The 24,652-nt window shown below is 40.9% G+C and overlaps 1 protein-coding gene across 17 annotated transcripts in view; it reads left to right on the top strand.

Moving 5' to 3' along the window:
* Col14a1 (collagen type XIV alpha 1 chain) overlaps nucleotides 1–24,652 on the top strand; it is a 243,533-nt gene that overhangs the window by 116,706 nt on the left and 102,175 nt on the right. For 10 of the 17 annotated variants that reach the window (XM_051159672.1, XM_051159655.1, XM_051159669.1 and 7 more), the window contains exons 24-32: nucleotides 4,443–4,589; nucleotides 13,335–13,391; nucleotides 15,883–16,022; nucleotides 17,076–17,199; nucleotides 17,493–17,636; nucleotides 19,045–19,209; nucleotides 19,853–19,891; nucleotides 22,269–22,407; nucleotides 23,340–23,482. In XM_051159672.1, coding sequence (XP_051015629.1) covers nucleotides 4,443–4,589; nucleotides 13,335–13,391; nucleotides 15,883–16,022; nucleotides 17,076–17,199; nucleotides 17,493–17,636; nucleotides 19,045–19,209; nucleotides 19,853–19,891; nucleotides 22,269–22,407; nucleotides 23,340–23,482 — 1,098 coding nt within the window. The remainder of the gene's footprint in view (nucleotides 1–4,442; nucleotides 4,590–13,334; nucleotides 13,392–15,882; nucleotides 16,023–17,075; nucleotides 17,200–17,492; nucleotides 17,637–19,044; nucleotides 19,210–19,852; nucleotides 19,892–22,268; nucleotides 22,408–23,339; nucleotides 23,483–24,652) is intronic. The other 7 variants (XM_051159657.1, XM_051159658.1, XM_051159662.1 and 4 more) reach the window with 7 other exon arrangements.

The following is a 24,652-nucleotide window of genomic DNA, read 5'->3' as shown; positions in this document are numbered from 1 at the left end:
GATGTAACCATAGCATTGATGTTTAGGGTTTTGTGAGCTTTTCATTGAGAAAATGCATATAGAAGCTCATCTATTAGTGCTTTGCACCCAGCGAGCTCCTAAACAATGTGAGCCTCTGTTGGTCTCAGGACCCAAATAGCCAGAACTAGCGTACATTCAAATTGCATGGAGTTAGCGCGGTGTTATCCACTCCCTGGTGACCAGCCTCAAACGGCATGCTTTCCTGAGTGTTTGTTTGCCTGGTGGTAACTGGGGGGCACATCCTCATTCCGGGGGAGGCATCATGTGTCCTTATCACTGTGGGCAAGTTGTTCATGTAAAATTCTACAGAGCACCGATGATTTGAAACTTTACTCTCAAATGGAAACACTAAAACTCTCTCTCTGCCCTCATTAAAAACACCAAAGACAACAAAAAGCTGGACCTCTCCTTAGATGAGTAGATATCTTATGGTGTCAACATGGACACAATTCAGTAAATGAAATAGAAGTGAGAATTACTATGAATAATTTTATAGAAAAATATAAAACAAGGGCATTCTTATTCCTGGGGATTACATGAGACAATAGAACATCACAAGTGAATATTTTTATGTTCCAAACTTGATATGAAAGTTATTTTTAAAATGTAACCTATTTTTTTCTGAACAAGTCATCTTGGTTTCCTCCATTAAGAAAAAAAGAAAATAGAAAGAACTATCTTTTTTTCAGTTAAGAATGGGGTTAGTAGCCCACAACTTTGGCTTCACCTACATTCAAAATAAAGAAATATTTTTGACTCAAACCATAAAGTAGAAAAATATAGTTTAGTAGTCTGGTGTGCTTGGAAACACATCCATAGATAATGAGATGCAGTAGAAGGAACATTCTAGGAGAATTTCCTGTCAGCTCCAGCCAAGATAATGTCTCCATGCCCTCCAGCCAAGATATGCCACCATGCCCTCGATCCTCCGTGTGTAATATAAGCCTGACATTGTCTACACGTACAGGAGAAATTTAAAATAGAATAAACAGTGAAGACAAGAAAAGCTTTGAAAAAAAAAAAGATATAAATCTTGTGGTTGCGTGAAATACGAGTTACGGATGCTTAAGCCAAAATGATGGAAGATATGCTTACTATGAGTGGAGGAACAACTACAGTATTTGAGTTATATTTCATGTCTCTTTATGATCATGCTTAATATAGAGGGTTAAAACTGCCCCACAATAATTTATCTTTATATATGGTTTAAGAACTTATGAAGAAAATTTAAGTTCTCATAAAAATATTTAACCATTTAGGTTGACAAAAGTATGTATGAAAGTTAGCATAATCAATGAAATCAATATGATTTAGAAGTATTTTTATTCAAGATTTTAGCACAATGTATTTGCAGAGAAGCACTGAGATTCTTTTCAGAAGATATGACTACTGTGTATAACTGTTGAACTGATAATACCAAACCACAGTGAGTTCTGTTTTAAGCCTAGATCTTTGGTGGCCACACATGAGTCAAAATGCATAAGACTTTGGTACGCCCTCAGAATTATTTTCAGACTGAAAGAAACCTTTCAGGCGGAATAGCTGTAGTCTTAAACAAGGATGTACAGATGAGTTGTTTCTTTTACTTCCCATCTACTTTTGTGGCTGAGGGATTCAGGAGCCGAGTTAACCCTCAGTGGTATTTGTCAGCAACAGGTTCGAATCATGAGGTGCTGAAAAGAAAGTTGAGAGGGGGTGCAGAGGTAGCTGCAGAGAAGGCATTTTTGATATTTTAGCTGATAGACTTTAGTTCAAAGAATTGGGTTCCTTCTTCAGAGGGGGAAGAATGCGGTGGGGCACCTTTGTCTTACAGAAAGATGTGCTTGTTGCTCTGAGTTATTGTCTGTTGAGGACTTGTGATAAGATGGCCATTATTGCGGTGTGAGGTTGAGATCCAGATTTTGACCATGTAACATATTTCACTGGCTACATAACTACCTGTGCAGAAATCTCTCCCACTCTGTCCCAGGCAGAGGAGCTACCTTGTTTTAGGGGGAAAGTTCCATGGTAGGTCAACTTATTGCTCAATGCTTCAGTCCAGTTTCTATTGTTGAGTAAGCATTATTTTTTCCTCATATGTTCCCCATGGTCCAATCATGTTCACCTTTATTCTGATGGAAAGTCAGGAGAGCTGTCCCTGCTGTAACGTCAGAGTCTCATCAGCTCTCTTCCCTGAGCTTCAGCCTCTTCAAAAATTAACCTCACTCGAAACGATTAACTGTGACAGTTACCTGTGTAATTTCCAGAGTTGCAAGCAAGCTAGGCAGGATGCAACACTCAAACTTGCTTATTCCATTTATAGAAACTAAAATAAAGGGAGTTAAGCGAAAGGATCAGTTTATTGGCTCATCTATTGAGAGGCTTAGATATGGCCGACTTCAGGCAGAATTGGCTCTAGATGTCTGAGCAGTCCTTGAGATGGAGTCTTGCTTCCTCCTCCTTCTCCTCCGTGGCTTTTCATCCTTAGCCAGGCTTTGTGATGGAGCTCCATCAGATCCAGAGTGACACCCTTCCAGTTTCTAGCTTCATGGGTGTGCTGAACAGAGGGTTTTCTTTTTCAATATTTCCAACAGATGTCCAGAAACTGAGTCATATTGGCCTGGTCTGATCAAAGGCCCCTAAATCTGTCATTGAGTGCACAGAAATGAAATAAACAGACTGGTTGGACCTGCTCGCTTTCCCCAACGGTGTCTGGTGGCAACAGCCAGGAACAGCAGGGTGGTACTTAATGCTGTTCAGATTATAAGCACCAAGAGGGGAAGGGTCTAAAGAAAGAAGGGTGGAATTCAAGGATGGGAAACACAACCAATCTGCTTGTGTAAACATAAGGACATTCTTATGGCTAGGAGAGGAGGACAAGGTCCATCTGGGAAAAGACTGAAATAAAACTTGCCAGTTATCCATTTGCATATATATATGAATGGGACCAATGGCTACTCCTCCAATGTTCTTTGTGCCTCCAACATGGTGAAGACAGGTGTGATGATGCATGGCTGGCTGTATGTGACACAACTCCCTGATAGAATGAAAGGACCTGATTTCCAGTGACTGGGAGACAATACTCCTTCCTGTCTCTTTGGCCTTAAACCACTTAAGCACCATGTCCTGTTTCCTTTTTAAAATTATGTTAAGAGAACACAAATGGGGTTTTCATAGTGCAAGCAGGGAGTTTAGAAAGGGCATACTAAGATTGCTGAGTCTCTTTCATGATAGAAAGATATCACAGGTGTGAGTTAAAAATCAACGCTAGAGCTGGGTGTCGTATGCTTTTTAAAAACAATTAATTAATTTATTCACTTTACATCCTGATTGTAGCCCCATCCCTCCTCTCCTCCAGCTGCCCCCTTCTTTTCTCCCCTCCCCCTCCCTTACTCCTCAGAGAAGGGGACATCCCCATACCAACCCATCCCAGCACATCAACTTGCATTATGACTGAGCACATTCTCTTCCCCTGTGGCCTGGAGAGGCAGCCCAGCCAAGGAGAGGGATTGAAAAGCAGACAACAGAGCCCATGTCAGAGACAGTCCCTGTTCCCCTTACTATGGGGCCTACATGAAGCCAGAGCTGCCCATTGGTTATATCTGTGTAGAAGGCTTAGGTCCAGTCTATGCATGGTCCTTGGCTGGTGCGTCACTCTTTACAAGCCCTTATGCACCCTGGTTAGCTGGCTCTGTTGGTCTTCTTGTGTAGCTCCTGTCCCCTCTAGGTTCTTTTATTCTTCCCCCTTCCCTAAGCTTTGCCCAATGTTTGGCTGTGAATTTCAGCATCCATTTCCATCTGCTTCTGGGTGAAGCCTCTCAGAGGGCAGCTATGCTAGACGCCTGTCTGCAAGCATAGGAACTCTCCTTAATAGTGTCAGGGGTTGGCTCTCTTCCATGGGGTGGATCATGGGTTGGTCCAGGCATTGGTTGGTCTCTCTGAGAAGCCTCTGCTGTCCTGGTAATGCATGCTTCTTTGAGAGCAGATTCTAACTGCAGTGTCTTGGATCAGTGTTTAGAAGGGAATCCTGTTGGATGATCTTAAATTGTATGGAGTTAATGACATATGTTTTTATGACATCCTATGATCATGTGAGTATGTTCTGGTAAATGAAGCTTAATAAAGGGATTTTAGCACAGCAGATCAGTTAAGACACATGTATATAATTATGTACAGTAATAGCCCTTCATTAAGAAAAGGTTTGACCTTGGCGATTTTTAAATAATAAGCCTTATTTTTATCCACATTAAATCTAATTTTCAACAGAAAAAAATCTAGTGGGTATATAAAAATCCTTACCTGGAGATACAATACTGCAAATAAATATAAATTCTGGGGTTGAATGACACAGGTTATTCCTATTATTCATTTGAGAAGGTAATAAATGAAGTAATAGCTATTTATTTATTTATTTTAGTATGCTCTGTTTGCTTTTGTTGTAGATACACAAACACAAGAATCCACCTTGGGAGGAGGTGTAAATAGGCATTGCTTCTATGGACTTCAGCCGGATTCAGAGTATAAAATAAGTGTTTACACAAAGCTCCAGGAGATAGAGGGACCAAGTGTAAGCATCATGCAAAAAACACGTAAGTCAGACGTCTTTTCCTGGTCCCCCGCAAAAGAAACAAATAGCATATTGATATGGACCCACTCTGCCTAGAAAAATAATAGCTATTGCTGCCCAGGAGTATGGGCAGTACACTTTTGTTTATCCACCCCAAAATTCTTTGCAATGTCCTGCTACTGTTATCAGTGTATTTTCATTTCCATTCTCTTTATGTTGCATGAGGGACCACAAGGCCATCTGATGGCAAAAAACTAGAAACAATGTTTTGCATTGTGATCCAAATGCATAAGAAGCATTTATGGTATGTGGTGTGTGAAATCGAGTTTGAGGACAGTGTCATATTACCATGGCAGTGAGGGTGGGCTCGGAGCCAACATGTTCCAACTGGCTGGCCCTGGATTTATTGCCTCCTTAAGAGACCCTTGTGTTGCTTTTCACGCTGGCCCAAGATCTGATGCGTGGAATGGGAAAACAAAGTATAAAATTAGAACAATGCACTTCTTACATTTTCCAAAGAATTGAGGGTGTCAGCTCCTTTGAGTAGATTTTAATAAAAAGTTCTAGACATGAAGGCCACAGCCATTAAAATGGATATATTATATTTAATAGTAGTGACCTGGGGGTGGTGGTGTTTGTATGCCTAACTCAGTATCTGTAATTTAAATTCAAATTCCCAAGGATGGGCATCTGAACAGGTGGTGGGTGGTGGGATTTACTTCTGTTTCTGTATGGCATTTAGAAAGAACTACCACCTTGTATAGGTTTTCCAGTCTTTAGGACCATGGGGAAAGAAATTATAGCCAACATATTCCCTTAAAAAGCACTGGATGATCTTGTGTATAATAGCTCACACCTTTAATTGAAGCACTCTGGAGGCAGAGGCAGGGGGATCTCTATGAGTTTCAGGCATAGTGAAATGGTTTAAAAATATTCATTAAAATATAAGTTGAGACGGGATCTAAGATGGCGGTGAGCAGTATGGACAGTGTTTGGAAGCTCCAGTGAACAATTCAGGGAATTGCACAGATTTCTGAGCCAGGAACACCAAGGTCCCCACACCACAGCAGCAGGAGTGCTCCATGGTTTGGAGGGACCAGGTTGTGGAGGACCTGCATGCCCCTGCACACAGGAGGAGCGCGGATCTTCTCGGATCGAAGCAGCAGTGGCAGAGGCAGCAGCAGCAGCAGCGGCACCAGCGTCAGCAGCAGCGGTGGCTAAGGTTTGCAGCTCAGAGCCTTCTGGTGGAAGCGATTGGTGTGATGGCCAGTGAAAGTTGCTGTGGGAGAGGGGACTCTGGACAGGATTTGGGTCACGTGGTGCCTTGAGACCCAAACTGGACTCGGCGGACAGTTCAGCCCCAGAATCCTGGGTTCAGCTCAGTGCGAAGTGCCATGGAGACACTGGCTCAGCTCAGCAAGCAATTCTGCCCGAGGCACTAGCTTAGTGCAGCCACAGCTCCCCTGCTGTGGCGCAGGCTGGGTGGAGCGCTCAGTTCCACCCTAGGCACTAGCTCAGCGCAGCCGCAGTTCTCCTGCTGTGGCGCAGGCTGGGCGGAGTGCTCAGTTCCACCGGAGGCACTAGCTCAGCGCAGCCACAGTTCTGCCCTAGACACTAGCTCAGCTCAGCGGGCAGTTCTGGGGTGCTGACACAGGCTGAGGTCAGCACACAGATTCAGCCCAGAGGCCCTAGCTGGACTTGCCGGGCAGATTGAGCCCAGAGACTCTAGCTGAGCTGTGCGCACAGGTTTGGTAGCCCTAAGACTCTGGCTGGACTATCCACGCAGTTTAAGCCCGGAGTCCCAGGCTGACCTCAGCGCGCAGTGTGAGTCCAGAGTCCCTGGCTGAGCTCGGTGCACAAATCCGACCCGGAGACTCGGGTGGAGCTCAGCGTGCAGTTTGGGGCCAGAGTCCCTAACTGTGCTTGGCAGACAGATTGGGCCCAGAGACTCTAGCTGAGCTTTTGGCACAGTCCCGGTTCTAAGACTCTGGTTGGACACAGTGTGCAGTTTGAATACAGAATTTCTGGCTGAGCTTGGGGGACGATTCAGGCCCTGAGTCAATAACTGACCACAGCATGCACTTTGGGCCAAAAGCTGAGTTTGGTGCGCAGACCCAGCCCAAAAATCCTGGCTGGACCCTGTGTGCATTTTGGTCCCAGAATCCCTAGCTGAGCTTGGCAGACGGTTCAGGACCTGAGAATCTAGCTGAGCTCGACGCGTGGTTTGGGCCCAGTATTCTTGGCTGGACTTGGCAGGGGACCCAGAAGGCTGTGGATACCTTGGCCTGACCAAACGCTCATTCAGAGACCCAGAATGATTGCAGGACCCACAGCACAGGGGAGCTGAGGATCACTGGCTGTGAGAGCCCAAAACAACAGGGCTAACCTCCTGCCATCCACACCAGTGAAGCATCAGAACTTCCAGCCTACAGAAATCGTGAGGAAACAAATGAATCTATCATCAGACTTCCTCCATCCAACTGTGGAAGATACCCAACAAAAACAGACGGCAAGATGTCTAAAGGACAGTGTAAAAGCATACGCAAAAAACCCCAAAACAACATGGCGTCTCCAGTTTCCAGCTATCCCAAAGAAAACAACCCAGAGAACTCAAATACAATGGAAATACAAGAAAATGACCTCAAATCCTTAGTAATGAGGATGATAATGGAGGAAACAAATAAAATTCATAATCAAATGCAGGAAGATGCAGCCAAACAGGTGAGAGACATAAAAGAAGCACATAGAGTGGAACTGGAAAAATTTCAGGAAAATGCAAACAACCAGACGAAATAAATAAATAAAACGGTTCAAGCTCTGAAGACCTATAAAGTGACAATGGAAGAAACTCAGGAATATACAAAAAATCAGATGAAAGAAATAAAAAAATCAGTTCAAGATCTGAAGATGAAAATGAATTCAATGATAAACACACAGACAGAAGAAAAACGAAAACATGAGACCTCAGAGAAGAAGGCGAGCAACACCGAGGTGAGCTTTTCTAACAGAATCCAAGAGATGGAAGAACAAACTCAGGTCTAGAAGATACAATCACAGATCTTGAAGCAACCATTAAAGAAAATGCCAAATCTGGAAAACTCCTGACACAAAACATCCAAGAAATTAAGGACACCATGAAAAGAAGAAATCTGAGGATATTAGGCATTGAAGAAAGAGAAGATATCAGACTCCAAGGCCCAGAAACTATTCTCAACAAAATCATAGAAGAAAATTTCCCCAATCTAAAGAAAGAGATGCCTATAAACATACAAGAGGCCTACAGAACACCAAATAGAATTGACCAGAAAAGAAAAACTGCCCATCACATAATAATCAAAACACAAAACATACAGAACAAAGAAAAAATATTAAAAGCTGCAAGGGAAAGGGGCCAAATAACAGTTAGTGGCAAACCTATCAGAATTACACCCGACATCTCAGCAGAGACCATCAAAGCCAGAACAGCCTGGACAGAGATCCTGCAAACCCTAAGAGACCACAGATGCCAGGTCAGACTACTTTACCCAGCAAAACTATCAATAACCATTGATGGAGAAAACAAAATATTCCATGACAAAAACAAATTCAAACAGTACCTATCCACAAATCCAGCTTTACAGAAGGTACTAGGAGGAAAACTCCATCCCAAAGGGTCAAGCTACAACCAAAACTACTCAGGAAATAGATAACTATCCCATGGCAAAACCACAACTACACAAACGCTCAACTGGAAACAACATCAAAATTAAGACTTTTAATAGTCACTGGTCATTAATATCTCTGAACATCAATGGTCTCAATTCTCCAATAAAAAGACACAGACTAACTGAATGGGTGCATAAACAAGATCCAACATTCTTCTGCATTCAAGAAACACATCTCACCCATAACAATCATCATTACCTCAGGGTAAAAGGTTGGAAAAAAATATATTCTAGGCAAATGATCACAAGAAGCAAGCAGGCGTAGCCATTTTAATATCAAACAAAATAGACTTTCAACCAAAATTAATCAAAAGGGATGAGGATGGACACTTCATACTCATCAAAGGTAAAGTCAGCCAAGATGACATCACAATTCTGAACATCTATGCTCCCAATACAAGGGCACCCACATTTGTAAAAGATCTGCTAAAAAGGCTTAAACGACACATCGATCCCCACACAATAATAGTGGGAGACTTCAACACCCCACTCTCAGGATAAGTCATTGAAACAGAAACTAAGTTGAGAAATAACATCATTAACCAATGCCATGGGTCAAATGGATCTAACAGATATCTATAGAACCCTTCACCTAAACAACAAAGAATATACCTTCTTCTCTGCACCCCATGGAACCTTCTCCCAAATTGATCATATCATAGGTCACAAAGCAAGCCTCAACAGATACAAGAGGATTGAAATTATACCTAGTTTCCTATCAGATCACCATGGTCTTAGGCTGCAATTCAACAACAACAGAAATAACAAAAAGCCTACATGTACGTGGAAACTAAACAACTCTCTGCTAAATGACACCTGCGTCAGGGAAGAAATAAAGAAAGTAATCAAGGAATTTCTGAAATTCAATGAAAATGAAGGAACAACATACCCAAATTTGTGGGATACATTGAAAGCAGTGCTAAGAGGAAAATTCATAGCACTAAGTGCCTTTAAAAAGACGTTGGAAACATCACACATAAGCATCTTAACGGCACAACTGGAAGCCCTAGAAAAAGAAGAAGCAGAAACACCCAAGAGGAATAGACGTCTGGAAATAATCAAACTCAGGGCTGAAATTAACAAATTAGAAACTAAGAAAACAGTCCAAAGAATCAACAAAGCCAAGAGCTGGTTCTTTGAGAAAATCAACAAGATAGACAGACCGTTAGCCAAACTAACTAAAAGGCAGAGAGACAGTATTGAAATCAACAAAATCAGAAATGAAAAGGGAGACATAACAACAGACACTGAAGAAATACAAAGAATCGTGAGATCCTACTTTGAAGGCATATATGCCACAAAATTTGAAAATCTAAGGGAAATGGATGATTTTCTTGATCAACTTCATTTGCCAACGTTGAGTGAAGAACAGATAAACAAGCTAAATAGTCCCATTTCCCCTACAGAAATAGAAGCAACCATTGATAGTCTCCCAACCAAAAAAAGCCCAGGGCCAGATGGTTTCAGTGCAGAATTCTACCAGACCTTCAAGGGCAAGCTAATACCGATACTCTTCAAGCTACTCCAAAAGATAGAAATGGATGGAACATTACCACATTCGTTCTATGGGGCCATAGTCTCATTGATACCTAAACCTCACAAAGACTCAACAAAGAAAGAGAATTTCAGACCAATTTCTCTTATGAACATCGATGCAAAAATACTAAATAAAATACTTGCAAAATGAATACAAGAACACATCAAAGATATCATTCATCATAACCAAGTAGGCTTCATTCCAGGCATGCAGGGATAGTTTAACATACGGAAATCCATCAATGTAATCCACCATATAAAGAAACTGAAAATAAAAAAACCACATGATCATCTCTTTAGATGCAGAGAAAGTATTTGATAAAATCCAACACCCATTCATGTTTAAATTTTAGAGAGATCGGGGATACAAGGCACTTTCCTCAACATAATAAAGGCTATATACAGCAAGCCAATAGCCAAAATCAAAGTAAATGGTGAGATACTCAAGGAAATTCTTCTAAAATTGGGAACAAGGCAAGGCTGCCCACTCTCTCCATATCTCTTCAATATAGTACTCGAAGTTCTAGCCAGAGCAATAAGACACCAAAAGGAGATCAAGGGAATCCAAATGGGAAAGGAGGAAGTCAAATTATCCCTATTTGCAGATGATATGATATTGTACATAAGTGACCCTCAAAATTCCACCAGAGAACTCCTACAGCTGATAAACACCTTCAGCAAATTGGCTGGATACAAAATTAACTCAAAAAAGTCTCTAGCCTTCCTATACACAAATGACAAGCTTGCAGAGGAAGAAATTAGGAAAGCCACACCCTTCACATTAGCCACAAGCAATATAAAATATTTAGGAGTTACTCTAACTAAGCAAATGAAGGACTTGTATGAAAAAATTTCAAAACTCTGAAGAAAGAGATTGAAGATGACATGAGAAGATGAAATGATCTTTCTTGCTCATGGATCAGGAGAATTAACATAGTAAAAATGGCCATCCTACCAAAAGCAATCTACAGATTCAATGCAATCCCTATCAAAATACCTACACAATTTTTTAAAGAAATTGAAAGTTCAATTCTGAACTTCATATGAAAAACAAAAAACCCAGAATAGCTAAAACAATCTTGTACAATAAAAGGTGCTCCGGAGGAATCTCCATACCTCATCTCAAACTGTACTATAAAGCAATAGTAATTAAAACAGCATGGTACTGGCACAGCAACAGGCTGGTTGATCAATGGAATCGAATCAAAGACCCAGATATGAATCCACACACATATGGTCACTTGATTTTTGACCAAGAAGCTAAATCCATTCAATGGAAAAAGGAAGGACAGCAGGTTACCAAGAAGAGACTTGATACCCTATGAGCATATACAGGGGGAGGTAATCCCCCTCAGGAACAATCATAGGGTAGGGGAATAAGGGGAAAATGGGAGGGAGAGAAAAATGGGAGGATACAAGGGATGGGATAATCATTGAGATGTAACAAGAATAAATAAAAAAACCAGTATATATGTTGAACCATGTAAATTTTTAATGTAGGAACTTTATTTCACAGTAAATATATTTAACATTTTATACATGTGTTTTGGTCACAACTAATAGCCACAGAGCTACATCTCACTGTCATGCAGTTTCTCTGGACCTCTGCTTAAAAAATATTTAAAAGTATATATTGAAAATGTTGGACATCTTTCAAATACAGTCCATGTACCCTCCTGGTGCCAGTGTGCTGGAAGCTGTTAATTGCTGGGTCCTCAGTCTTACAGGCCAAGCTACTTGCTCATGCTCAGTGCTTGTCTGACTGTTAAAAACAATTGACTTAGTGACCCCTGGCCTACTGTAGTATCCCCCTAACTTAATCTCACAACTGCTAGCTACCAACCCAGGGTTAATTCCAATTGGGGTCTCTTAGTTTGATGTAAATATTTCCCGGATGTGGAAGACATTTGTCTTCTCGTAGCTTCCATCTGCTGGCTCTAGTTCAACTTTCTGAAGCAATGCAGATTGGGACTGTCTGTCGGCCATGTGGCAGCCCCTCATGTGGTTGAAGATAGGAACCATCTGTGTGCCACGTAGAGTATAAACACGTGGCACCAGTATGTGTGCTATTATACCCAAGAGATTCTTTCGCCAGATGTTTTGCTCAAACAAGCTTCCCCTTGATTTGATTCTGAGTTTATCGATGAAACTGAGGTTATGTCTCAATCTTCTATAGTAAAGAAAATGCTTAATAGTAAAAATGACCCATTAGTCCCAAGTCATTTAAAATGCATAAACCAAGCTTTGGGAGCATTTGTAGTGATCTAAGGAATGCTTTGCAATCATGCTTTTAGTATTAGAAACTCCTTTTTTTCTCTTCTCTCTCCTTTTTAATTTTAGAATTCTCAAAAAACTTAAAAAACTCCTAAAAAGGACAGTGATTCATATACTCAGAAGAGCAGCAACATACAAATTGCATTTTCTCTCATTCCTTCTTCAAGAGAGACATATTTCTACCACTGTGGTTTCTTCCAAAAAAGCCGTTTATTTTGCTCACAAATGAGACTCTGCCATGGTGTCCTATGACTTGCTTTGTTTCACATAATAATTAGTTTGTGGGCATTTTTTCTTTATCAGTAATGTACAGTTACCCCATTCTTTCATGTTGACTCATTCATGTCACGTAGATAATTTAATTTTATTGAATCTCCGATTAGAAGAGACTACAAAACGTATCTCTTGTTATGAAGGAATTCTCTTTATAACATCTGTCAGAGCTTGAATTCTTCCAGCTGTTGGCTGCTTGAAGCTGGAGTTCCCCTTTATGAGTGGCCGTTATTAGTGGAGGGGTTTCCTGAATGTTAAACTGAGATAATAAGTTTTGCTTTTGCTTTTTTCTAAATCTTCAGTGTTAGGTATCAATAAAAATGGAAGATAAAATGTTCTTTTATTGTTACCTAGTGGTACTGCAACTCCTTGGTGGTTTGCTCTGTGTGTTGGCTTGAAAGCCAGTCTTTTCTCTAACTGTCCCCAGGTCATCTGCTTGTGGCAGGTTGAAAAGATCTGATCACACTCTAGCCCCTAAGTGTTTATTTTTGGTCCTCAGAACTGAGAGACTTCTTTCTGGATGCACACGGAACAGAGAGAATGAATCAAGTTTTTGTTTGTAACTGGTGTCTTTGGGGACACGGGGTGGGAAGTGTTGGAAGTGTCAGGAACCAAAGACTGATGGTCAATGCTTAAGCAGAATAGAAATGAAGTGCATTGTGTATGTGAAAACATCCAAAACCTACATCTCACAGAGGGCTTGGATTTCTGCCTTATATCAACATCAGGACCACTTTGTAGTTGGCAGTTTGATTACACCAGCTCCTGCTGGGCAGCCTGAATGAGGGCATAACGGCATGTCAAGCCTTTGGTGTGGAATGAAAGGACAGGCTGTGACTAATTATAGCAGTCATTTAATTCTCAAAGAAGGCACTTATCAATGTCATGGATAACCTTGAGTAAAGATTTACTGAATAACATCCCTCTGTTCCTTAGATATGAGATAGCTAATGAGTGCTTTTTGTCTCTTTCTTACCCAGAATCACTTCCTACAGAACCACCAACTTTTCCTCCCACCATTCCACCACCAAAGGAAGGTAAGAGAACAGTAACAACAATGCTATTCTAAATTCATTAGTTCATAGTACTCAAAGCTGAGTAAAAATTGATGCATTTTCCTCAATGCAGCCTACACAGCAACTTCTGGTACTATGAAAGGTAGTCAACAGGAAGGAAGCTTTCTGGAAGTACAAAAAATGATTTCTCCATGTCCTGTGACCACAGTGTGTGCTGTCTTGAGCAATAGGGTCTACCATCAGGTTCTGGTGGCAGCCAGGAGCAATAGAAATAGGCTGTATTGTTCTGTAGACTTCCAGGATACCTTTGACCAACAACTGGAGAAGAGGTATCCCACATATGGACCTGGGCTTTTAATATGAAAACAAAGAGTATATAAAATGTTCTTATCAAATTTACACTGGATACTCATTAAGCAAGTATCTAAAGTTAGAGAAAATGCTTAAGGAAGAAAATTAAAGACACAACACTATATCCTAAATTGTATTCTTCATGCGTGTTGAAGAATTTTCTTTTATTGTAAGCAAATGTTTCATTGGTAAAATTTAAAATCAAATTTGCTTTCATTTTGAAGATGAAACTTGATGCTTATTTCTTCTTTCCTTGGAAACAGAGGGCATGGTTTCCTTTCCTGCTTATAATTAGAACATGTGTAAGCCTCTTCAGGCTTAGAGTCAGACTAAGAATCTATAATACTATATAAGTCACATGAAGGACAACTGACAGGAATGAAGTCCCTACAGAAGGACCTGGGATTTTTTTTCTCGAAGAAAGCAGAAAGGCAAATTATTTCATAGAGTATTTGTATGCAAGTGAACTAAGGTGAAAAGACAGATTTCTGAGGAGCAAATTGTGTGCTGCATCATAAAACACAGTCAAAAATGAGAATCCACAGTAATAGAGGGAAAGAAGGATGGACCGTGAGAAACCACTTAGAGAGGACTCTGAAAGGGGCCTTTCAATGGAGAAGGTTCTGGCTTATGCTGTTGTGTGGCATTTTTATTACGCTGACATCCGTAACTACAGTTAATGATGGTTTCCTTCTGCTAGGATCGTTGGATATTTTTTGACATGTGTCAGTGGATGGTAAAGTGGCAAGGCTTTTGAGTAATGTAGTAATTAAAGTTTGCTTATGCTTGTTCACAATGAATTATAGATTTTCTAAGGGCAGGGTCTTATGTTGCTTAGGCTGGCATCAATCTTGTCATTAGCTAAGAACGACTGTGAACTTGTGAGCCCCCTTTCTCTACCTCTCCAATGTCAGGTTTATAGACATGGGCCTCCACGTCCTGTTTTTTTTTTTTTATTAATTTATTCATATTACATCTAAATTGTTAGCCCTTCCCTTGTATCCTCCTATTCCTCCCTCCCTCCCACTTCCCCCCTTCTCCCCTCCCCTATGTCTGTGATTGAGGGAGACCTCCTCCCCCTATATATGCTCTTAGAGTATTGAGTCTCTTCTTGGTAATTTGCTATCCTTCCTCTGAGTGCCGCCAGGCCTCCCCATCCAGGGTACTCCACGTCCTATTTTATGTGGTGCTAGGGATGAAACTGAAGACTTTGAGCATGCTGGGTAGTCACTCTAGCTACTGTACCACATTTTCTGTTGTTTTTAAAAAAACCCAGAAATACCAATCATTCAATTTTACCAATAAAGACTTGGGAGCCAGATGTTGGGGTGAAAACTTGTTAGCTCAGAGAGGCCGAGGAAGCACCCGGCTGACCCTCCTACTCAGCTGGTGTCCTGTAAGGAAAAGTCTCTTCTTACTTGATGTCCCAGAAGGAAAGAGACCTAAAACCTCTCTCTCTTTCTCCGTGCTGTCTTAAATACCCTTCAACGCAATGCCCCTCTTTTCTGTTTGATCCTGGTAGCTCCACCTCTTGACCTAGGGTTAACTATATTTAATTGTGTTTACAGAAAGATCTTGGATTAAAGGTGTGTGCTAGGGTTGAGCCACACCGCAAGTTTACAGTAAACCAAAAGCTAGCTCTAGGATCAAAGACTAAGGCACACCACAATTAGAAACAGGTTTTTACAGCTCACAATCTCTGAGTTCACAATGGGATCAAATATCCTGCAGTAACCCCCAATCCAAATTGTAGTTGCATGATTCCACTGTATCACATGCCTTCCTCCCTGGCTTGATTCCTCCAGTATTCACTCAACCTCAACTGATGACAGCGTGCACCGTGTGGTTGCACAGGCTTATTTCTTGCTGGTGGTCAATAGATACTGCTTGCTGCTCTCTTTGGTCTCTACATCCCTTTCACCCCCATTTCTCCTATTCCTCGTTTTCACTCTTTGCCGTGATTGCCAGGTTTATTCCTTCCCAGTTCTCACATGCTCAGTGGAAGCTTTTCAGGCATAAATAAGAGCTCTGGGCATGAAAGAGAAATGATGATTATGAAGTTGTAGCAGGTGAATCTTAATAGCTTAAGCTTTTCCTTTTGGCTTGTTAAAGATGTTATGTTCCTCTTACCTCTGACTCAAAATATATTTTTGGTCTTCAGTATGTAAAGCTGCCAAGGCAGACCTAGTATTCATGGTGGATGGATCCTGGAGTATTGGCGACGATAATTTCAATAAGATCATCAATTTTCTGTATAGCACTGTGGGAGCCCTGGACAAGATTGGTGCAGATGGAACTCAGGTAAGGCTAACCAGCTAATCGTTTTACATTACCCTATGCATTAAAAAATGATTTCTTAGTCTCTTCCTGTGGCCACTTGTCAGGGGAATGTAATGAAAGAACTGTGAAGATGGAATGCTGGTCTGTATAGACGTGTCCAACCTGTAGCTCACGGGATGCATGCATCCAGGGTTGCTTTGATGCAGCCCGACAGATTTGTAGATGGCAGCCTCCTATTGCAATCTCAAAAGGTTGGATGTCCCTGCAAGAGCTACTGCGACCAGCAGGTTACAGTTGGTAGACTAGTAGGGGGTGTTTCTTTTATATTAAGGCAGAATATCTCCTTTATGTATACTGTTTTCCCTGCCCTCGAGGGCATGGCAGTCTTGAAAGTCAGGGGCCTGGTCATGGTCACCTACGTTTAAGGATCATGCAGAATGTGAAACTCCTTCATTTATTCAACAGATATTCACAGTTGAGTGTTCCAAAAATATGAAACAGTCAACTCAAAACTGCCCCATAGTAGCACAGGAGTAGAAGTAAAATGTAGGAAATTAGGATATAAAGGTTCGTGCAGCAATGAGTGACATCACGGATTTTGAAATAGAATGTACTTGGCTTCAGCTGTCTGTTCTGCCTGTGACCACATGTATGACCTTGTCCTTCCTGCTTGATTTCATGTGACTCAGTTTTCTCCTGAGTACAGTAGGTGGAACCATTGTAGCTACTTTATATTTGTGCCACAGGAAGCTCTTATAAAGAATACAACCCTGATTCTCTGGCACAGCCAGTTATCAGATTTAGGAGGTCAATTTTTTTTTTACTTGTCAGATGAAGTGGCAAAGCCCCTACAGATCTTAGGAAGACTTTCTAAAACTTCTGGTTCTTAATAAGTACCTAGAACTTAAAATTCAATTTGCCTTCAAATTTGACATTTAACCATATGACATTTTAATGGGTGGATTTGTTTAAGGAACAGATTTAAACAGTGGGTGATACTGTGCTACTGAGTGTGTTTTCTGACCCCATGAAAGTCCCTATCTGTGTAAAAGTGTGGGCACCCTCTGTCTCCAGGTGGCCATGGTTCAGTTCACTGATGACCCCAGGACAGAATTCAAACTTGATACTTACAAAACCAAAGAGACACTTCTTGATGCAATTAGACACATTTCCTACAAAGGAGGAAATACTAAAACAGGTAAGAACCAGACAGACAAACATTGAGAAAACAATGCCCAACTAAAGCTCACAATAATCATGGAAGACTTTCCGATGACTCTGTCATGAGGCTTGCTTACTTGTTTCGGTGCCAAGGATGGAACCCAGGGCTTTGCACATGCATCACAGGTACTTCCCGTTTCTGTTGGAGCCTTGGCTCCCAAGACACATAATTTTAAATTGTCCTCATTGATGTAACAACACTGTCCCACTCTTTTCTGCCCTAGAACACACATGGAGGAGGGAAATGCAACTGTTGATTCTTTGTTTCAGGAAAAGCTATCAAGCACGTTCGAGATACCTTATTTACTGCAGAGTCAGGTACAAGGAGAGGCATCCCAAAAGTTATTGTGGTTATAACTGATGGAAGATCGCAAGATGACGTCAACAAAATCTCCAGGGAGATGCAAGCTGATGGTAAGGTTCCCAGTTATTCAGTCATGGGTACCAAGAGCAATGATGGCATTAAACACACATTCCTATCAGCCTAATTAAATATCTTCTGGGGGATGATACAGTTTCTTTAAAAATCACATACCTTTACAATTCCGTAACTAGGTGCTTTTATTAGAGAGAATCTATGATTTTTAATAGCAGGGCACCCTGTCTAAGAGATCCAGCAATGAGTTACAATATTGTTGAAAGGACCACTTTAGAAGTCAGATGTGTTGGCACACACCATTAATCCCAGCACTGGGGAGGCAGAGACAGTGAATCTCTATGAATTCGAGGCCAGCCTGATCTACAAATTGAGTCCAATACAGTCAGGGCAGTTACACAGAGAAACCCTGTCTCGAAAAACCAAAAAGAAGAAGAAAAAGAAGAAAAGAAGAAGAAGAAGAAGAAGAAGAAGAAGAAGAAGAAGAAGAAGAAGAAGAAGAAGAAGAAGAAGAAGAAGAAGAAGAAGAGACACTCTAAATGGCCAAAGAGAGGAAGAAATGCACTGTAGAAACTCCCTGTCTGCTGTAAAATAAATGTTCTCACAGGATGGCTGTGAAGATTCAGTTATATAAAATGTGTGCGCTGATTTGTTTCAACTGTGAACTTGACATAATCAGGAATAACCTAGAAAGGGCAGCTCAATGAAAATATGTTTAAATCAAGTTGGCCCACGGGCATTCCCATGAGGGGTTTTCTTCTTAGGTGGATTAGTGGAGGTGCGATGACCCATGCTGCATGTGGGTGGCACTACTTCATGGGGCTGGGCCCTGAAATGAGAGAGGAGACATGTACTCTGTCTTCCTGATGATGATGGCTGCAGTGTGACCAGGATCCTCACATTCCTGCCGCTGTGATGCCCCTGCTGTGATGGACTGTCACCCGGAACTATGAGACAGAATAAACCCTTTCTCTCCTAAGGTGTCAGGTGTTTTGTCATGGGAAAGAAACCAAGACTTAAACACTTAACTGCCAGTTTCTACATGGTGACCCAGTGTAGGCTGCTAGGCCTGAAGTTATACTTCTGAAGGGAAACTATTCTATTTAAATACCACCTCATGCCACAGATGTCAAAAATAACTATTAAAAATATGCAACAGTAAATACGTTACTCCAATGGGGACCATTCTGGCTCATTTACCAACTGGGGCTTTAGCTTTATTGTTTTGTTTTGTTTTTTAATGGAAAACCTCTTTAAGGGACGAGGGAATAATTCTCACATAATGAAATATGCACATGAAGAATTCTGATGCACAGTAAAGAATGAATTAACCACTCCTAGTGGGCTTTCTAAACAAGAACATCTTAAACATCTGGGTATCCAGCATCTTGCCTTGTATTCCACGAAGTTAAAGCTAATCAGAAGTCTGCTCTGTGTCTGTTGCAGGGTACAATATCTTTGCCATCGGTGTGGCCGATGCGGATTACTCTGAGTTGGTTCAGATTGGCAGCAAGCCCAGCGCACGTCACGTCTTCTTTGTGGATGACTTCGACGCCTTTAAGAAAATTGAAGATGAACTAATTACTTTTGTCTGTGAAACTGCATCAGCAAGTTAGTTCTTTAGAACTTGTGTTCATAAGTATTATTTTAAAATCTAAAATATCTAATAATGGCCAAATGAGGAGTTCCATATGGAGCTGAGGAAGAACTATTGGCTCCAGGGCTGGTTATTGTGCAGATGTTAAGGACTGTGGTTTTGCACATATGAGGTAAACATCCTCTCTCCTGCCTTTAAAGGTTTAGGTTGATGAAGATCTTCCAAAGTTGACAATGCGCATTAAACACGGGAGTGTGAGACAGGATGATAGGCCCAAGTTTGAGGCCAGCTTGAGATATGTAGTGAATATCAGCCAAAGTTACATAGGAAGACCTTGTCTTAACAAACCAAAACCATAGCAAACCAATAAATGTAGGAAATAGTTTTCTAAGATGTCTTAATCAAAACTTCCTTCAACATGTGCTTTCTAGTAACAACCATTGAGTTAATGGATCCAGGAGAGTGGTTGAAAACTATGACTCTTTGGTTCTAAAGTGGGACAGTAGACAACCACAGCCACATTGAATTAGAGTTACCCCACAGGTCAGTGGTGGAATGCTTAGGGAAGTTATGTTCATTTCCTGTGCCCATAACACTGGAATCATGTATTTTGAAGAAATATGAGCTGGAGTTTATATTGCTTGCTTTGTTTTTCAGCCTGCCCAATGGTGCAGAAGGATGGAGTGGAACTAGCAGGTACGCAGCATCACAGTTTTCATTATATTTTTTTTATTGAAAATAGATTTTATTCACATGATTATATTCTGATTATAGTTTTCCATCCCCAACTCCTTCACGATCCTCCTTCCTCCCTTCTCATCTGAAATCCACACCTTCTCTGTCTCTCATTAGAAAACAAGTAGGCATCTAAACAACGATAATAAAATAAGTGATTATGAAACCAAATTAGAAAAAATAAGACAAAATAGGACCAAACAGACAAACAAACAAACAACAGAAAAGAAGCCAAAGAAAAAGTTCAAGAAACACATTTAGATATAAGTATACACACATTTGCGCATGTAGGAATCTCATAAAAACATAAAAAGAGAAGCCATAATATATATGCCAAGGACTTGTAAGGTACTAAAAAGGATCCCTGACAAGAAATGAGACAAAGAACCTCCAGAGATGCCAATGAGTTAATTTTGTATTAGCTTATAATGTTGAGCTTAGGGCCTGGCCTTGAGAGTGTCTCCAGTGATACTCCATTGGAGAAAACAAAAATTTCACTCCACAGTGGTTAAAATTGGAGATAGCTTCTGGGTTAGGCATTAAAGCCCGTATTCATTTCTCATAGGTCTGTGACCCTATCTGGTGCTGACCCATGTGTAGGTTTTGTGCGTGGTGCCACAGACTCTGAGTTCATATGCGCGTTTTTGTTGTGTTTAGAAGGCCCTGTTTCCTTGATGTACACCATCCCCTCTGACTTTTATACTCTTTCTATCTCCTTTTTCATGGGTTCCTTGAGCCACACAGGAAGGTATTTGATGGAGATATCTCACTTAAGACTGCATATGCCATGGTCTCTCACTTTCTGTATATTGGCTGCAGCTTTCTGTATTGTTTCTATCTATTGCCAGAGGAAGCTTCTTTGGTAATGACTAAGCAAGTCACTGATCTATGACTACAGGGGAATAAATATTAGGAGTCATTTTATGGCCATGTTCCTTTAGCAGAATGGGAGTGTTCCATTTTCTCCTAGGTCCCTGGCCTATTTAGTTTCAGATCGTTGGCTACATGAGGAGTTCCATCTCATGGGGTGAGCCTTACATCCAGTCAGATATTGGATGGTTACTCCCACAAGCCTTGCACTGTTATTGAACTAACACATCTTCCAGGCAGGTCATCACCATAGACCAAAGAGTTTGCAGCTGGGTTGGTTTTTACCTTTCTTCTTTGGTAGCATAAAGAATATGCTCCAGTACCAAGGACTGTAGTCCATAGGGGTTAAGACTCCAGGTAGGCAACAGCTCGACTTCTTCACATTTCCTGTGTTATCTATGTGTTTCCTTCAACAATAGGGCCTTACTGTCAGTTTATAGAGAGCAACCAACAGCCTTGGCAATAGTCTGGGTTGTTTAGGGGATTTCCCTGAGGCCCCTTTGGCCAACAATTCAATTAGATGTAATTCATTCCTAGTATTGGATGTTTCCTTCAGTGACAAAGATGTCTATTTGGGGCTCCCTCCCCCTGTTGTTTGTTGGTTTTATTTAGATCACCTTCATACATTTTTATATTTTAGGGTGCTTCTACTGTGTTAGGTTTCCTTATCATTCCTCAGATGGCCCTTACTTTTAGCTCACTCTTTCCATGTTCTCTCCCTTGTCCCTTTTATTCCTCCTGCTCCCCATTCACTCCTCCCATTCCTGCCCTCCTCTATCAATAACTATCTATTCTATTTTTCATTCCCAGGGAGACCCATTTCTACCCCCTAGTCCCTTGCTTTATACCTAACCTCGGCTGTTATAAGGGTCGTAGCTTGCTTATTGAACACTTAAGGAGATCAGGGGGTATACAAACAGGAAGGGAGAAGGCAAAGTATCTTTATCTATAGATGATATTATTGCATACATTAAGTGATCCTAAAAATTCTACCAGGAAGCTCCTGCAGCTGATAAACACTTCCATTAAAGTAGCTGGATACAAAGTTAACTAAAAAAAAATCAGTAGCCTTCCTGTAGGCAAATGACAGTTGTACTAAAAAAGAAATTAGAGAATCAACATCTTTCCCAGTGGCCTTAAAAAATATCTTGGTGCAACTCTAACCAAGCAAGTGAAAGATTTATGTGATAAAAACTTTAAGACATTAAAAAATGAAATCGAAGAAGATAACAGAAGATGAAAGGTCTCCGAAGCTCATGGATCCATAGGATTAGTATAGTCAAAATGGCTACAAACATAACCTACAGATTCAACACAATCCCTATTATTATCACAACATTTTACATACAAATGTTGATTAATGCTTGTTTTGGGTCCCTCTGTCTGTTTTTTAAAAATTATTTAGTAGAAAATTTTTAAAAATTTAAATTTCCTGCTTGCTCTTATGCTCCCTCTCTCACCACCTTAGGGTTTAAGATGATGGAAATGTTTGGTTTGGTTGAAAAGGATTTTTCTGCAGTGGAAGGAGTCTCTATGGAACCTGGCACTTTCAATTTGTTCCCGTGCTATCAAATCCACAAAGATGCCCTGGTTTCCCAGCCGACCAAGTATGTTTTCCTTGAGAGATGCTAAAGTCAGTTGTATGTTTATTATATCTCAATATAAAAATGATGTCAGTTTGTAATTTACTATAAAGTTTGTAGTAAGATTTATTATGATGGTTAGAGCAAATGATGTTTATAGTTCTTTGTTTAAAAACAGCCCTAGGGGTGAAAATATGGCTTAGTCAGCAGTTAAGAGCACTAGCTGTTCTTCCAGAGGTCCTGGGTTCAATTCCTAGCCCCCACATAACAGATCATACCCATCTGTAACTCCACTTCCAGGGGATCTGGTGACCTCTCCTGGCCTCTCTGCACATTAGGCAGGCATGTGTTGCACAGATCTATACGCAGGCAAAACACCCTTACACAGGACATAACTTTTTTGAAAAATGAACATAAAACCTCAGCTCCATTCTATAATCCCATTTGGAGTTTAGCTCATTTTCATCTGTGAAGACATGTAAAAGTAATTGATGCTGACATAGCAACACAGTGGCCCGTATGTTATTCTAAACACTGACATATGCTAGCTCTTAAGCCTCTGAACAACCCCAAAGTGAGAACTCAGAGAAGCCAGTGGCATGAGGTCAAATCCCTAGTTAGAGGCAGGGAGATGATTTAGTTGATACTTACGTTTGTCATGTAACCATGATGAACTGAATTCAGATACCCGGTACCCACGAGAAAAAAAAAAAAAAATGGATGCAGTGGCATCAGTCTGTAATCCAAGCGCTCCCAGAGTGAATTGGCGGGAGGGAACAGGAGCATACTCCCGGAAGCTGGAGAGCCAGACAGCCTAAATCAGTAGTCTGATGGAGATTGGTAGCAATCTCCTCTTGTTTTTCAAAGCCTCTATAGTGGAAATATGTTACTTTATGGTCAAAGGATAACTTTTTCAAGAAAAAGACAATAAGGCATTATTTTCTTCCCACTATCAGATATCTGCATCCAGAAGGATTGCCTTCCGACTACACGATGAGTTTCGTGTTCCGGATCCTTCCCGACACGCCACAGGAGCCGTTTGCTCTTTGGGAGATTTTAAATAAAAACTCTGACCCACTGGTTGGGATCATTTTAGACAGTAAGTATTTTTATGTGTGTAGCAGGTGCTGCATGCATGATTATGCATGTGGTGTGCCATCTTGCCATGCCATGTTGCAACATATGTAATGTATAAACAACACGTGGTAGATTATGAAATCATTGATTTGTTCACTGATTAGCATATTCTTTCAAGAAATGTTCCCCGAATGCCTGCTCTGTGCTAGAATTAACCACAAAGTGGTTCTCAACCTGTGAGTTGCTGCCATTAGAAAACACACATTTCAGATGGGCTTAGGAATATTTCACCACTCAGAAGCAAAATTACAGTTATGAAGTAGAAACAAAAATAAATTTATGGTTGGGGATTCCTAAGGCCATTGGAAATAAGAGTTTTCTGATGGTCACAACTCACAGGCTGAGAACCATTGCTCTTCATGGACGGTGAGCAAGGTGAAGCCAGACAACCAGTTTCTACTAGAGTGAAGACTTCAGGCAGAGCAAAATTGGGGGCACAGAGTTGTTTGGAGAAGTGGATGAGAAGTTCATTTATTGGACATTGATTTTACGAATACAAATGCCCATTTGCTATTCCACAGACTGCCAATTTGGCAAAATTGTATTTGGAAAAAATTCTTGGATAGAGATATAAATTTGGAAGGTGTGTGTGTGTATGTGTGTGTGTATGTGTGTGTGTGTGATACATGACACCAAGCTCTTATTGCCAAGAAAGTGAAGAGAAGAACATCTGTCCAGATGCTGGGAAGCTACAGGATTTGGAGGTTAGAAATTGAGGAGGTACCAGCAAGGGAAGCTTGCCCTGTCCTGCTCTGAAGTGTAGCACATAATGCCCAGTCTTTGATTCATGCCACTGAGTTTATTGGGTCTCAGAATTAGAATGAAGCTAGAAACCCAAACCCAGAAGGTGTGACTACCTACCGACAAGCATTTGATAAAGAGACTTTTGGTCTTATTTCCAAAAGAAATAAAGGAAAGGTTTAGTACATAGAAATCAACCAACATAGTAAGAGGAAAAGCTTTTGCTTTGATATCGAAGCTAAAGAGAATCTGCAGACTGAAAGGGCTCAAGTCATTAATTCCATATATGCTCTAGGCTCAAAAGTAAAGAAGTCTTAGAATTACTAAGTTGGTTTGCTGCTTGTTCTATTTAGCTTTAACTGTCACTTTGACATAGTGTGGAGTCACTTGA

Source organism: Acomys russatus, chromosome 17 (assembly GCF_903995435.1).
Source record: "Acomys russatus chromosome 17, mAcoRus1.1, whole genome shotgun sequence".
Lineage (NCBI taxonomy): Eukaryota > Metazoa > Chordata > Mammalia > Rodentia > Muridae > Acomys > Acomys russatus.
Note: the sequence above shows the minus strand (reverse complement) of the source record. Positions and strands in the feature narration are given on the sequence as shown.